The 14,757-nt window shown below is 39.4% G+C and overlaps 1 protein-coding gene across 5 annotated transcripts in view; it reads right to left on the bottom strand.

Annotated features, from left to right (window-relative positions):
• AP4E1 (adaptor related protein complex 4 subunit epsilon 1) overlaps positions 1–12,765 on the bottom strand; it is a 127,789-nt gene extending 115,024 nt beyond the window's left edge. For 3 of the 5 annotated variants that reach the window (XM_003420520.4, XM_064295204.1, XM_023539489.2), the window contains exons 1-4: positions 12,542–12,765; positions 9,329–9,400; positions 2,271–2,394; positions 478–551 (exon numbers count right to left, since the gene is read on the bottom strand). In XM_003420520.4, coding sequence (XP_003420568.2) covers positions 478–551; positions 2,271–2,394; positions 9,329–9,400; positions 12,542–12,691 — 420 coding nt within the window. In that variant the 5' untranslated portion in view covers positions 12,692–12,765. The other 2 variants (XM_064295205.1, XM_023539487.2) reach the window with 2 other exon arrangements.
• Between the last annotated feature and the right edge of the window lie 1,992 nt (positions 12,766–14,757).

Raw genomic sequence — 14,757 nt, 5'->3', positions numbered from 1 at the left:
AAATCTTAAGTGTAGATTAAACTGTGTTTCTATTACCTGCACATTTCAGTTACCCAAATATACTCTATTTTCCTTTAAAATAACTTTTTAAAATTTAAAGACTTCAAATTACTCCATTTATATGTATATCTCACTAGAAGAGATTCTAGAGAAAAAGACAATAGCAAGGTCTCACAGAAAATACTCCTGATGATGAGCCTAGGGCTCTGGGTTATAATTCTGGTTTATTAAACAAAGCATTAAGAAATAACAGCAATAATAGCAGCAGCTACTACTTTACACAGTCATTCACTTAAGCCTCACAACAGCTCTGAGTTCTATTATTATCCCCACTTTACAGATACAGAAACTAATCTAAAGATCTTTCTAACCCCACCTTCTTCCAAAATAATTGTTTAATTCAATATGATTCCGGAGAAATGTCAGTGCCTGCTGGAATCATTTAAACTTCCTATTAACCAATATGAAATACAGTACCTTTACAACTGTATTCACAAGGAGAAGCAACAGTTCATGATTTTCATGTAGAAATAATGAAACAGCCAAATAACCTATAAAAGTCAAGAGTAAAAGCTTCATTACTTGCCTACCAAAAAAGAAATATTCACAAGAAGTTACACAAAGTAATAAGACATTACAAATTTTAAGTATCAAAGATAACAGGTACATGTAAATATAAAAACAAATTATAAAATATGAGGTCCAAAAAACTTCACTAAGTAAGATTTCAGGTCTTCTTCATCCTGAAGCCTTTCAGAATTACGTATTACACAGGATATGCCTGAAATGGACAAGAGGCTATGTGTGCCAACTTACAGTCCTATAAATGACATTAGGAATATATATGCCTTACACCTTCTGTGCAAATCTCTACACAGTCAATCAAAACATGCTCTATTTTATAGCCAAATACATACTTACTAAAAATCCAATAGTTCTTATAGTTTATAGTGAATTACTGGCTATTGTTGAATGAACTACCTAATACCAACCCACACAATGGAAATATATATTAAACCATAAAAGATATTTTCTCAATTTGAAGACTATTGAATGACTGCAGCTTTTGAGGAAAGAAACACTACCATACTACATGTACTCATCACTTAAACACATACTCTTAAACAAGCATTCTTATTTCAATACTATGAAACATAAAGAAGTACATCTTAGGATTGAGAAAAAATATCAATATTATGGCAAATGGCATATACAGGTAGTCCTCAACTTACATATTTGAGTTACAATGAACCTCGCTTAGAACCACCCAGGTTTTTTTTGTACATCTTATCGTTAGTAACGTTGTATACTACACACAATGTTGCAGTGTATAATTTGCTGATGTTATCATTCTCATGCCAACTCCCAAAGACAAAGATCAGATTTATAAAAATACCGACAATAAAAGGCAGTAATAATGATTAACTAAAAAGAAGAAAAAAATGAGGTACCTGCCTTATGTTAGCACCAACTTAAGATGGAGTCGTCGGAACAGAACCCCGTCATATGCCAGGGACTACGTGTACACAGAATCTAGACTCTGTGTGCCAAAGCATCTCTCATCCCCACCCCACCACCTTACAGCCCAGGTCAATATAATTTGTAGAAGAAAGCTGGTCCTTGACAGTGTGACACCATCAATCCTGGCTTTGAATAAAGACTATGTTCTACTCCTATCCTATTCTAAAATGCTTCCTTCTTCGGATTCTGATGTAATGCCAAACCTATGTAAATAGATTTAAGTCCTTGAAATAATTTTTTCTCACAGCCCCAAAGGCTGAATACAAAGTTTTTTAAAAGAAATTTCTAATCCCCATAGCTAACTTTTGTGAAATTGAGAACAGAATATTTACGATTATTCCAGTCAATTTCAGTTTTATTTTATACAGAAACATTTCTGTATAGAATAAATGAGATTAGACAGACAATTCTTAACAGCTGTATTAAAGTATAATTTACATACAATAAAATTCCCTCATTTTAAGTGTATAGTTCAATGAGTTTTCACAAATAGGTACAGTTATGTAACCACCAACCACCATCACACCACCAGGTAATTTTTAATCTTCTCTATAACTCAACAAATGCTATAAATTAAGAAAGCTGATTTCATTTACAGGCTTTGAATTTCTGAAGTGTTATTTTTAAGCTTTAGAAATTATAATGCAAGTGTTCTAAAAACATACTATAATCTGCCCTCATTCATTTGATATGATAGTTGGAACTCTAAAGACAACCTTAAAATATGAAAGTCTTAAACACATACATACCTACTCTCTTTTCTAAGAGGTTTCCTTGTTGTGCCAACTTAATTGCATGTATATAGCCAAAGGAAGCATCATATCCAAGCATTTCACAATATATAAGTCTCACCATACATTCCTTCATTGTTTTCTGAAAAGCAAAATTGATAATAATTGTATAAAGTGTTTTGTAATTCTCTAAAAGGAAACCTTTAATCCTGCCGTTGAAGAGATAATATATATTTTTTTTAATTAATCATCCAATACCAGACTTCATATATACTAGTTACTCCAAAAGTTAATTACCAACAGTATTAATTTTTGAAAATTATTTCACTGGTAGTTAAATATTTCATTAGCGGCAACACTATAAAATAACTCAGCTGCAGAGGTTGAGTGCTACGGCTGCTAACCAAAGGGTCAGCAGTTCGAATCTACCAGGCACTCTTGGAAACTCTATAGGGAAGTTCTACTCTGTCCTATAGGGTCGCTATGAGTCAGAATCAACTCAACAGCAATGGATTTGGTTTTTGGTAGCTATCTTAAATTTAGTTATTATGTGAGACACATGGTCCTGAGACAAAATTTCATCCATGGTGATTTTACATGGCTTCAAAAACGTGACACGCCATTCTGAAGACTGTATAAAAACATCCTTAAAATTCCCACAAGTTGATGATAATTTACGCAACAGAAACATTTTTCACATTTAAAAATCAAATTCCACCTGGGCTTCCCACAGCATTCTTATGCTATATGTAATAACCAATAGTTTACTTTATAGGCATTCTTTTTTAACAACTCTCACAATTATTATACACTAAGTGGCATGATCAATTTCATTAATGGCATAGCCAATCAAATATTTAATTTTTTTAAGTGGTTCTTTCAATATTTACAATGCAAGCTAAAAATTTTAAAAGACTCTATAAATTTATTTTATTAATATTTCTAGTCTCAAAATTCACAGAAAATTTTAATAAAAAATATAAATAAAACATTTCAAAATAAAGAAAAGCTCACAGACTATTATAATACCTAAAGATTAGTTAATAAATTATAGGATTACTAAATCACGAAATGCTTAATAAACAATAAAATAAATATCTTAAAGCAAGGATAATAATGTTTAAATACACACACGTGCACACACACACACACACAAATATATGAAAACTAAAAAAAAAAAAAAAAGAGCCCGTGGGAAAATCTTAGAGGAATAAGATTTAATTTAGGTCACTTGTATTTAAAGCAATATGTTACTAAATTAATACTAAGACTACTAATCAAGAAACTGATAAAGCAAACTTACAAGATACTAGAAGTCACTCTTCAAAAGGTTTTCTACATCGATAGCAGTGAAAGCGTTAATTTAAGCCATTAAGTTTCAACTCTAGCTTTGCAACATAATTTTAACTCAGAGTTTTTCAAAAGTCATCATGAACTTGATTTAAGTAAAACTGCATACATTATTATTCTCTTAATTTTTAGAGAGGAAAGTGCATTCCCCAATGCAGGAATTTCCTTTACAATTTCTTTAACAAACTGTCACCAGCCTCTACATGACCATCTTACCAAAAAAAACCAAACCTGTTGCCGTGGAGTCAATTCCAACTCATAGAGACCCTATAGGACAGAGTAGAACTGCCCCCATAGAGTTTCCAAGGAATGCCTGGTGGATTCGAACTGCCGACTTTTTAGTTAGCAGCTGTAGCACTTAACCACTACGCCACCAGGGTTTACATGACCATCTTAGGTAGAGGTTTATCCCTAATGTACACCTGGAGTTGGACGGGCATAATTACCATAAAATCTTCCTTCTAAACTTTAATTCCTTAACTTCTATCTTAGTTCTGCCCAACACCAGATTTATGCCTTGCAGGAAGAGCAATAACAACTATAAAAGACGAAATCTAACAAAATAAAAAGAGAAAACCATTTCTACTTGACATTTCTATGAAGGACCATGAAGCACAATGACTTTATACACACACATCTATACACACAAACAAACATGAATACATATATATACCAAAAAACCCCACTGCCGTCGAGTTGATTCCGACTCATAGCGACCCTATGGGACAGAGTAGAACTGCCCGTAGAGTTTCCAAGGAGCGCCTGGCAGATTCGAACTGCCGACCTCTTAGTTAGCAGCCATAGCACTTAGCCACTAAGCCACCAGGGTTTCTACATATATATACAGGTATATCAAATTAACTATGTTTTAAGTTTTGTTTGGTCACATATTATTACAAACACAAACACAAAAACAAATAAATACATTCTCTCAAAGACTTTACTAGTGTTATTCATGTACATAATCATGTACTCATGCAAAATAATCACCCTGATATTTTCATTCACTGGCAGGGCACTGGGGAGAGAACCACCCTACAGTGACTTACCTAGAGAAGGCACTCACTAAATATTTGCTGAATGAATACTGCTTGGAGATAACCTCATTATGTGAAACCACTTTTTTTTTAAAGTTGGGTCTTAATCTAGCTGTAGGGACAGCCCCAAAGTGTCCTGTACATAGAGGGTACTCATTAACTAGTTGCTGAACAAATATTGTTTCAAAAACTATGTTACATGGAGCCAAGTTTAAAAACAACCGGGTATTAACATCGCTGCCATGCAATATTCTCAATTTTACAGCAAGGAAGTCATTATTCTACCTTGTCAGCCAACTTATACACCTACTCCTCACTTACCGACTATTTTGTTATCCAACATTTCACATTTACAATTGTAAAAAATCTACTATCTGACTATTCTGCGCGTTTACGTGGCGGCAGGCAGGGCAGCAATGGCTGAGGAGCGTTCCCTCCCTTGAGGAGGGTCTCTGGGTGGCCTCCGGGAAGCTGGGCCACACTGCCTTGCGCCCTCTGCTCCCTCCTGCCAGTGGGCAGGGTCCAGCTGCTGCATCAGGCCAGCCTCCTCTGTGGCCATGGCCTCCGGGATGATGCACAGGCAGCACAGAGCCAGCAGGTGCCTGTTCTGGGTTTCCAGCTCCTGCGCTGCCTGAGGCTCTGCAGCTCAAAATTGTTGTGGGGTGAGAAGGGAGGAAAGAAAGAAGCATTGGAGAGGGTGTCTGGAAGAAATGAGTGCAAGTTTAATGACATCCCAAAGTGAGCCAAACTAAGCCTGAAGCCTCCGCCTCGGTGGCACTGGGTGTGCTGCCAGGCTCCCAGTGCCCTCTCAGGAAGCCCTAAACCTTGGTAACTCACCAGGCCCAGAGAGCAGAGCAGGTTCCACAACACAGGGCTTGCAAGGGTAGGAGCTGAGCCCTGGAGATGGCTCCGCAAGGGAAGCTCTGACCCAACACAGGAGGAACAAGTGGTTAGGCCGAGGGCCCTCCAGTCACACAGCCCAGCTTTAACCAGCTTTGTCTCCTCCAAGCCTCCTTCTCCACAGAGGAATAATCCATAACTGGACTCGTCCCAGTGATGAGCACATCAGTAAATCTCAGCTGGTATTATTTCTATATTTTCTAAACAAAAATATATACAAGTGGAAAACAGAAAAAAAAAATCCTCCATTGTCACATAACACTGATTTTCACAAAATGACTTGGTCTTTGTAACCTAACCATGTCAATTAGCGAGGAGTGTGTGTGCTCCAAAACAGGTAGTAGTAAAATTAAAGATCTACAATACATCAATGCGGGTCTAAGAATACTATGTTAAATGATATATCCTAATCTTTACCCAGTTTATAACACATTCATTCCCATGAGTATCACCACATTGATATAATTATCATCACGTTGATGCTGACATGAATCAGGCAAGTCCTGTTTCTGTGTGGCAAGTTAACAATAAAAGGCTAAAGTTATCGTCTGACTTGCTACCATTCATAACTCATTTTGACTATGATAAATTCTTCTTAGTAACTAGATACCAAAAAAGCCCAGGATGTTGCTGGTGTTAGGTGCCATCGAGTAGGTTCCAACTCACAGTGAGCCTAGAAAATGAACAGAATGAAGCACTGCCTGGTCCTGTGCCATCCTCACAATCATTGCTATGTTTGAGCCCATCATTGCAGCCACTATGTCAGTCCATCTCATCGAGGGTCTTCCTCTCTTGCTTTGACCCTCTACTTTACCAAGCATGATGTTCCTTCTTCAGGAACTGGTCCCTCCTGATAACGTGTCCAAAGCACGTGAGAGAGTCTCACCATCCTCACTTCTAAGGAGCATCGTGGCTGTACTTCTTCCAAGATAGATTTGTTTGTTCTTTTGGGAGTCTACGGTATATTCGATACTCTTTGCCAACACCATAATTCAAAAGCATCAATTCTTCTTCAGTTTTCCTCATTCATCATCCAGTTTTTGTATGCATATGAGGCGACCAAAAATACCATGGCTTGGCTCAGGCACACCTTAATCCTCAAAGTGACATTTCTGCTTTTTAACACTTTAAAGAGGTCTTCTGCAGCAGATTTGCCTGATGCAATACATCATTTGATTTCTTGATTGCTGCTTCCATGGGCACTGATTGTGGATCCAAGAAAAATGAAACCCTTGACAGCTTCAGTATTTTCTCTGTGAAGATTTTTGTTTTCTTTATGTTGAGGTGTAATCCATACTAAAGGCTGTGGTCTTTGATCTTCATCAATAAGTGCTTCAAGTCTTCTTTGCTTTCAGAAAGCAAGGTTGTGTCATCTGTGTATCTCAGGTTGTTAATGAGTCTTCTTCAAATCCTGATGCCACGCTCTTCTTCATATAGTTGAACTTCTCGGATATTTGCTCAGCATACAGATTAAATAAATATAGTAAAAAGATACAAGTCTGACGCACACCTTTCCTGATTTTAAACCACATAGTATCCCCTTGTTCTGCTCAAATGACTGTCTTTTGCTCTATGTACAGGTTTCTCAGGAGCACAATTAAGTATTCTGAACTCCTATTTTTCACAATGTTATTCATAATTTACTACAATCCACACAGTCAAATGCCATTGCATTGTCAATAAAACACAGGTACACACCTTTCTGGTATTCTCTGCTTTCAGCCAAGATCCATCTGACATCAGCAATGATATTCCTCATTCCACATCCTCTTCTGAATCCAGCTTGAATTTCTGGCAGTTCCCTGTTTTGCATTGCTGCAATTATTTTTGAATGACTTTCAGCAAAATTTTACTTGTGTGTAATATTAATGATATTGCTCGATAATTTCCGGATTCCGGTGGATCGCCTTTGTTTGGAATGGGCACAAATATGGATCTCTTCCAGTCGGCTAGCTAGGTAGCTGTCTTCCAAATTTCTCGGCACAGACGAGTGAGCACCTCCAGTGCTGCATCCGTTTGCTGAAAAATCTCAACTGGTATTCCATCAATTCCTGGAGAATTGTTTCTCACCAACACCTTCAGTGCAGCTTGGGCCTCTTCCTTCAATACCATCAGTTCTTGATCATATGCTACCTCCTGAAATGATTGAACATCAACCATTTCTTTTTGGTACAGTGACTCTGTCTATTCCTCCTATCTTCTTTTCTTACTTCCTGCGTCATTCAAAATTTTGCCCATAGAATCATTCAATATTGCAACTCGAGGCTTGAATTTTCTCTTCAGTTCTTTCAGGTTGAGAAATGCCAAGCTTGTTCTTCCCTTTCAGTTTTCTAATTCTAGGTGTCTGGATGTTTCATTATAATATTTTACTTTGTCTCCTCAAGCCACCCTTTGAAAACTTCATTTCTTCCTTTCACTTTAGCTGTTCTACTTCAAGAGCAAGTTTCAGAATGTCTTCTGACAACCATTTTGGTCTTTTCTTTCCTGTTTTTAATGACCTTTTGCTTTCTTCATGTATGATATCCTTGATGTCATCCCAAAACTCGTCTGGTCTTCAGTCATTAATGTTCAATATGTCAAATCTTGAGATAATTTCTAAATTCAGGTGGGACATATTTGAGGTTGTATTTTGGCCCTGGTAGAGTTGTTTTAATTTTCTTCAGCTTCAACTTGAACTTGCATATGACCAAATGATGGTCTGTTCAGCAGTCGGATCCTGGCCTTGTTCTGACTGGTGATATTGAGCTTTTCCATTGTCTCTTTCCACAGAATTAGTTGATTTGATTCCTGTGTACTCCATCTGGCAAGGTCCACATGTGTATCACCATTTATGATGCAAAACGCTACTTGCAATGAATAAATCATTGGTCTTGCAAAATTCTATCAGTTGATATTTTTGAACTACCAATCCTTCTTTGTTTCCAACTTTAGCACTCCAATCACCAGTGATTATCAATGTATCTTGACTGCATGTCTGATCAATTTCAAACTTAAAAAGTTGATAAAAATCTTCAATTTCTTCATCTTTGGCATCAGTGGTTAGCATGTAAATTTGAATAATAGTTGTATTAACTGGTTTTCCTCATAGGTGTATGGATATTATCCTATCACTGACAGCATCGTACTTCAAGATAGATCCTGAAATGTTCTTTTTGACAATGACTGAGATGCCATTTCTCTCCAATTTGTCATTCCCAGCATAGTTGACCACAGGATTGTCCGATTCAAAATGACAAATACCAGTCCATTTCAGCTCGCTAATACCTAGTATATCGATCTTTACACGTTCCATTTCTTTTATGACGACTTCCAATTTTCCTAGATTTATACTTCATACATGTTTGCAGCTGTTTCTTCTCATTTTGAGTCATGCCACCTCAGCAAATGAAGGTCCCAAAAGCTTTACTCCATCCACATCATTAAGGCTGACTCTACTCTGAAGAGACAGCTCTTCCCAGTCATATTTTGAGTGCCTTTTCAACCTAAAGGGCTCATTCTCCAGCACTGTATCAGACAATGTTTCACTGCTATTCATCCACTGGCCAATTTTCTCAGAAGTAGACCCTCAGGTCCTTCTTCCTAGTCTGTCTTAGTCTGGAAGCTCTGCTGACACCTGTCCACCTTAAGTGACCCTGCTGTTATCTGAAATACCTGTGGCATAGCTTCCAGCATCACAGCAACACACAAGCCACCACAGTATGACAAGCCAACAAACAAGTAGCAAACAGAAGTCCATAGTGGTCCAGGTTTCAAATTCAAAGTGTATTGGCCCTAACTTTGCAAACTTACCAGTGTTGTAGTAGGAGCAGAAACAGTTGCTTTCAGGCTACTCAGTTCCTGCTGGATTAATTTCTCTTCCTCCTGAAAAAGTGAGAATATTTCAATGTTTGAATAATTATAATTTTAAACTATAACAGTATTTTTAAAGGAAAAAACATAATTCATAATACTTTCAATTTAAAGAAACTATTATATTAAAACAAAACTATAAAAACACACTCTTTCACACACCAAACAAAAAACCTGTTGCCATTGAGTCGATACCAACCCATAGTGACCCTACAGGACAGAGTAGAAATGCCCCACAGAGTTTCCAAGGAGTGCCTGGATGATTCAAACTGCGGATCCTTTGGTTAGCAGCCATAGCACTTAGCCACTACACCACCAGGGTTTCCCTCTCACACACACACAGGAATAAATACACGAATATGGTCACTTCTACTCTCTTCATTTTATTTCACCTCCATAAGCACTTGAAAATTGGCTCAATTTTTGGCTGATATAAAGTTATCTTCAAATTATACTGAATTAGCAGGTACATTAGATAGCAAATTAAGAATATTAGCAAAGTAATGTCACATCTGGATACTTTACATACAGTTCCAAGCTGTGATTTAAAACAAAAAAAAAAAATTTTTTTTTTTATTCGGCACCTCACAAAAATTACCAAAGAACAAAATGTTAAGACAAACAATGTTAAATCCCCAAATAATGATCTGGGAATGTGAAACAGACCCTTTCCAGTAAAAGATCATCTTAAACTCTCAGAAAAACTTTGTTTTTCCTCTCTCCTGACACTTCTATTGCGTTATAATCATACATATACTTGTCTTAAGCCCCAGATGGATGACAAAGTCCTTGGGAGAAGGGAACGTGTTTTACTCTACTTCCCTCTGTGTCTAACACACAGCCTGGATCCATAAAAATCTATTGAACACATGTGTAGTGCCTCTGTTCTACCTCCTAGTTTGTTGCATAGTGCCTGGGGTCTTAAAAGCTTATAAGGCATGACAATTGGTCTCTATTCACCTGGAGCAACAGAGGAAGGAGAGTCAGGAAAAAAAGGAGTACATGGAATGTGTGGCTAATTGCCTCCATGAACAACTGCCTCCTTAGCCACGAGACTAAAAGAACTGGATGGTGTCCCGCTACCATTACTGAACATTTTGATCAGATTCTATAGAAGAATCTTGATCAAGAGGGGGGAAACATAGCACAGAATTTCAAACTCTCAGAAAGTCTCCAGACTTTCAGGAGCTGTGTGGGCTGGATGAATCCCTAAAACTATTACCCTGAGATAATGCTCAAAACTTAAACCAAAAATATCCCAACACCACAGGTTAGCTAAACTTCCCAAAAATTTCTGCCTTGAAAATTATGCCCTTTAAGAACTATCTACATGGGATAAAAGTGGCAACAGCAACTCAAAAAATTAGATAGGAACCTTAGGGGGCAATGAGTCTACGTTAATGGATGAAGAACAACTCAAAAAGGAGGGTAAGAATGGCTGCACAACTCAAAGAATGTAATCAATGTCACTGAATTGTACATGCCGAAAGTTGCTTAATTAGTGTATGTTTTTCTGTGTACAGTCTCAACAGCAGTAATAAATTTATTAAAATTTACATTCAATAACCAACAAAAAAAGAATCTGTTTAACAAATCATGGAAACCCTGGTGGTGTAGTGATTAAATGCTACGGCTGCTAACCAAAGGGTCAGCAGTTCGAATCCGCCAGGCACTCCTTGGAAACTCTGTGGGGCAGTTCTACTCTGTCCTATAGGGTTGCCATGAGTCGGAATCGACTTGACGGCACTGGATTTGTTTTTTTTTTTTTTTTTAACAAATTATGGTGTAACACACGTTCTTTTTAAGACATAACCTTTCTGAAGCTTTGAACCAATGTCTTACACAGTGCATGCAACTTCAGAAGTCTACAGCAACTCCATCTAAGATACAACTATTGGTCTCCATGAATCCGGAGTAAAGGAGAGGGAAACCAAAGACCCAGAGAAAAAAACTAGTTCACAGGTTTAATAGTCTACACAAACCACAACCTCATCTATGCTGAGACCAGTGCCCAGCTACCACTTTCTGACTGTTCTAATCAGGAATACAATACATGGATCCCGACAGAATGGGAGAAAAATGTGGAACACAACTCAAATTCTTACAAAGCCCAGACCTACTGGACCAGTTGAGTCTGAAGGACTCCCCAAAACTATTGCCCTGAGATGCTCTTTGAACTTTGAACCAAAACTATTCCATGAGGTCATCTTTTAGCTAAATAACAGATCAACTCATAAAATACACAATATCATCCATGAGTACTGTGCTCCTTTTTAAAAATCATCTACCATATATGAGATGAAGCAGTCAACATTTACTCAAATGCAAAGAGAAGAAGGCATGGGGGCAGGGAAACTAGAGTTCTGGAAACAAAACAACCAAAACAAAATAATGAGAAAGCTGACACACTGTGAAAAATGTAGCCAATGTCACTAAAAAAAATTGTGTCGAAACTGTTAAATGGAATCTAATTTGCTGTGGAAACTTTCACCAAAAACACAATATTTTCATTAAAAAAAAAAAAAGTCTATAGCAACTTAATACAGAAACTAATCTAACTGCTCATTTTCAAAGCCTGTCTGCAGCAGAGATTTACTGAGAAAATTTTATATTTTGGGAGGACTATGCTTTTTCTTTGTCCAACTTGTTGGTCTAACCCTAAAATCTTCAAGCTCCCCAAATGTTCAGATGGCACGATCTGTTCAGGTGTGTGACATCCAGCAGTTGAAGGGACTGGGCGGGCTGGAGGAGGGAACATTTAGGTGAATGCCTGACACTTCATCGCAATTGGTATTTTCACATGCTTTGCATCTCATCTAATCTTCAAAACAACCTATGAATTATTTCTTTTTACTTTCCTGCGTAATAGCTGAGAAAATATACGGAAGCTTGGATAGATTAAAGAGGTTTGCTCCAGATGACAATGAGTCAGTCAGCGCCCAGTATGGCAACCGGGCCTCCCTGCTGTCTGCCCGGGCAGGAAAGGAAAGCTTCCAGTCAGACGCACCGACAAACAAGCAGTCCCCGAGCCCCGTTAGAGGGCCGGCCCCGCAGACTCCGAAGGCCTCAGGGTCTCACCGCCCGGTCAAGGGCCTCCTTGCGTGGGGGCCTTGCCCCGGCGCCCATGACCCTCCGGGCCCCACGGGCACCTACGTGCTTCGAAGTGAGCGCGGTGATGCCGCGGACGAGGCTGCCCAGTCGCGAGGACAAAGACGCCTTGGCGGCCGCCGCCTCACCACCCGTCTGAGTCTGCAGGAAGAGTCCCGGCAGCGCCGTCAGCGTCTTCTCCACTATGTCGCTCATTGCCACCGCTACCACCACCTCCCTTAGTCGCGTAGCCGCCCCGCCTCATGCCCGGCTTCCGCCGGCCCGGCCTCCGTAGGCACTTCCTGTTTGTTTTAAGAAGAAAACTTTATTCGCGTCCGCGTGAACAAACTCAATGTCGCTCTCGAGAGTGGCCACCGGGAGGCGCAAGAGTCTGCAAAGAAAAAGCCGCTAGCCCAAACTTGTTCACAAAGGTTGACCTCCCTAGAGAGATAGAGGGAGCATACGTTCCCGGTTTCCATTGCAACCCCAGGATCTGGTGCACCTTTGAGTTCTCTTCTGGAAGCCGGTCGGAGCCTCTCCCTCTCACACTTTATTCTCCAGAATCTCCCCTTCCTTTCCCATTAGCTGCCTCCGCGCTGCCCGAGGCTGCAAAAGCAGGTCCACATCCCTGGACTCCCCTTTTCAGGGACGTCCCCCATTCGACCATCCCGTAACTGTCTGCGACACCACGGGCAATCCGCCTACTTCCCTCCGCCGCCCCCTGAGAGGTGAGTTCGCCACGGGTGCTGTGGACCCGGCGGTGCTGGGGACACACGCGTTGTTGAATAAATGAGCCGCGCGGCCGCCCTGGGAATTCATGGTGCCAGGTTCAGAGCCCGCCTCGAACAGCGGACTTCTAGCCCATGTAGCTTCCAGTCCATACCTCTTCCCTGTGGCCTTGGGCAGGCCGACTGGAAGCACTGGTCAGGTGCCCTCTACCCTCACCCCCACCCACTTCGCCTCACCGATACAGCAGGTCGCAGCTTAAAGGTAACTTTCCGGGAGCAGCCTTCCCTGGCCTGGTAGACGAGGACAGGTCTCCCTGTCGTACAGATCCTCACAGCACTTCTGTCTTTTCTGGTTTATGTGTTATCACAGCTGCCACTACATAAATATCTCCCTACAGAGAAAACGTATTCCTTGCTATATCCCTAATTCCTACCCAGAACAGAATCTGGTACATTAGTTTTCAAAATGTGGTCCGTTGACCACCGAGGGTTCCTGACACCCTCCCAGGGGATCCACGAAGTCAAAACGATATTCATAATAACACTTAAACGTTATTTGCTGTTTTATTCCAGAGGATAAATGATGATCCCTCTGCTGCTTGTTAAAATACGTGCTCGTGTGTTCTTGTGTTTTCTAGAATTTTATCCACCAGGCGCTCCTTAGAAACTCTTTGGGTCAGTTCTACTCTGTCCTATAGGGTCGCTATGAGTCGGAATCAACTTGACAGCAATGGGTTTGGTTTTTGGTTTTTTAGGATTCAAATAAGTGCATTTTCAGAGATTGACTCAGCTTTTCTCTACTGTGTTCTAATCTCTAACCTTATTATCATTCAATAAATGATTTTTTGAAATCCCAGAGTTGTCCTTGTACGTATGCAGAAACATAAAGAAAAAGTACACTTCATTAACTTGTTTTGCAAGAATTTTTTTAATTTATTGAAAACTTTTCTAAATATTTAAATTTTACAATATTACTTTTAGAATTTAACATTTTATTCTAAAAAAAATTTTTTTTTAATTTTAAGATCTTTCAAAGGCTTAAGGAGCCCTGGTTTTGCAGTGGTTAAAGCACTTGGCTACTAACCAAAAGGTTTGCAGTTTGAACCTACCAGCAACTCCATAAGAGAAAGATGTGGCAGTCTGCTTTCATCAAGATTGGGCAGCTCTGCCTGGTCCTATAGGGTCGCTATGTTGGGGGAACCGACTCCACGTCAGTGGGTTTGGTTTTCATTAGTTTAAAACAGGGAGATTAGAGGATTTACCTTTTAAATCCTTCCACATCTAAAGATAATGGAAAAGTATCAGAGCATTCTCTGACTTATGGAAGACAGAAATATAGGCGATATGCAAAGTATCACAAAAGCTGTCTTTCTTTCCCTTGGCTTTAGGGATGTTAATAATTTACCTTATTGTGTTGTATTCAACAGAACATTTGCAAATACTCTCATGGTGCCAGAAGCCGTGGTGGTGTAGTGGTTAAATGCCAAGGCTGCTAACCAAAAACCTGGCAGTTCAAATTCACCAGGCGCTCCTTGGAAAATCTATGGGGCAGTT

This window comes from Loxodonta africana, chromosome 12, assembly GCF_030014295.1.
Source record: "Loxodonta africana isolate mLoxAfr1 chromosome 12, mLoxAfr1.hap2, whole genome shotgun sequence".
Taxonomy (NCBI): Eukaryota; Metazoa; Chordata; class Mammalia; order Proboscidea; family Elephantidae; genus Loxodonta; species Loxodonta africana.
Note: the sequence above shows the minus strand (reverse complement) of the source record. Positions and strands in the feature narration are given on the sequence as shown.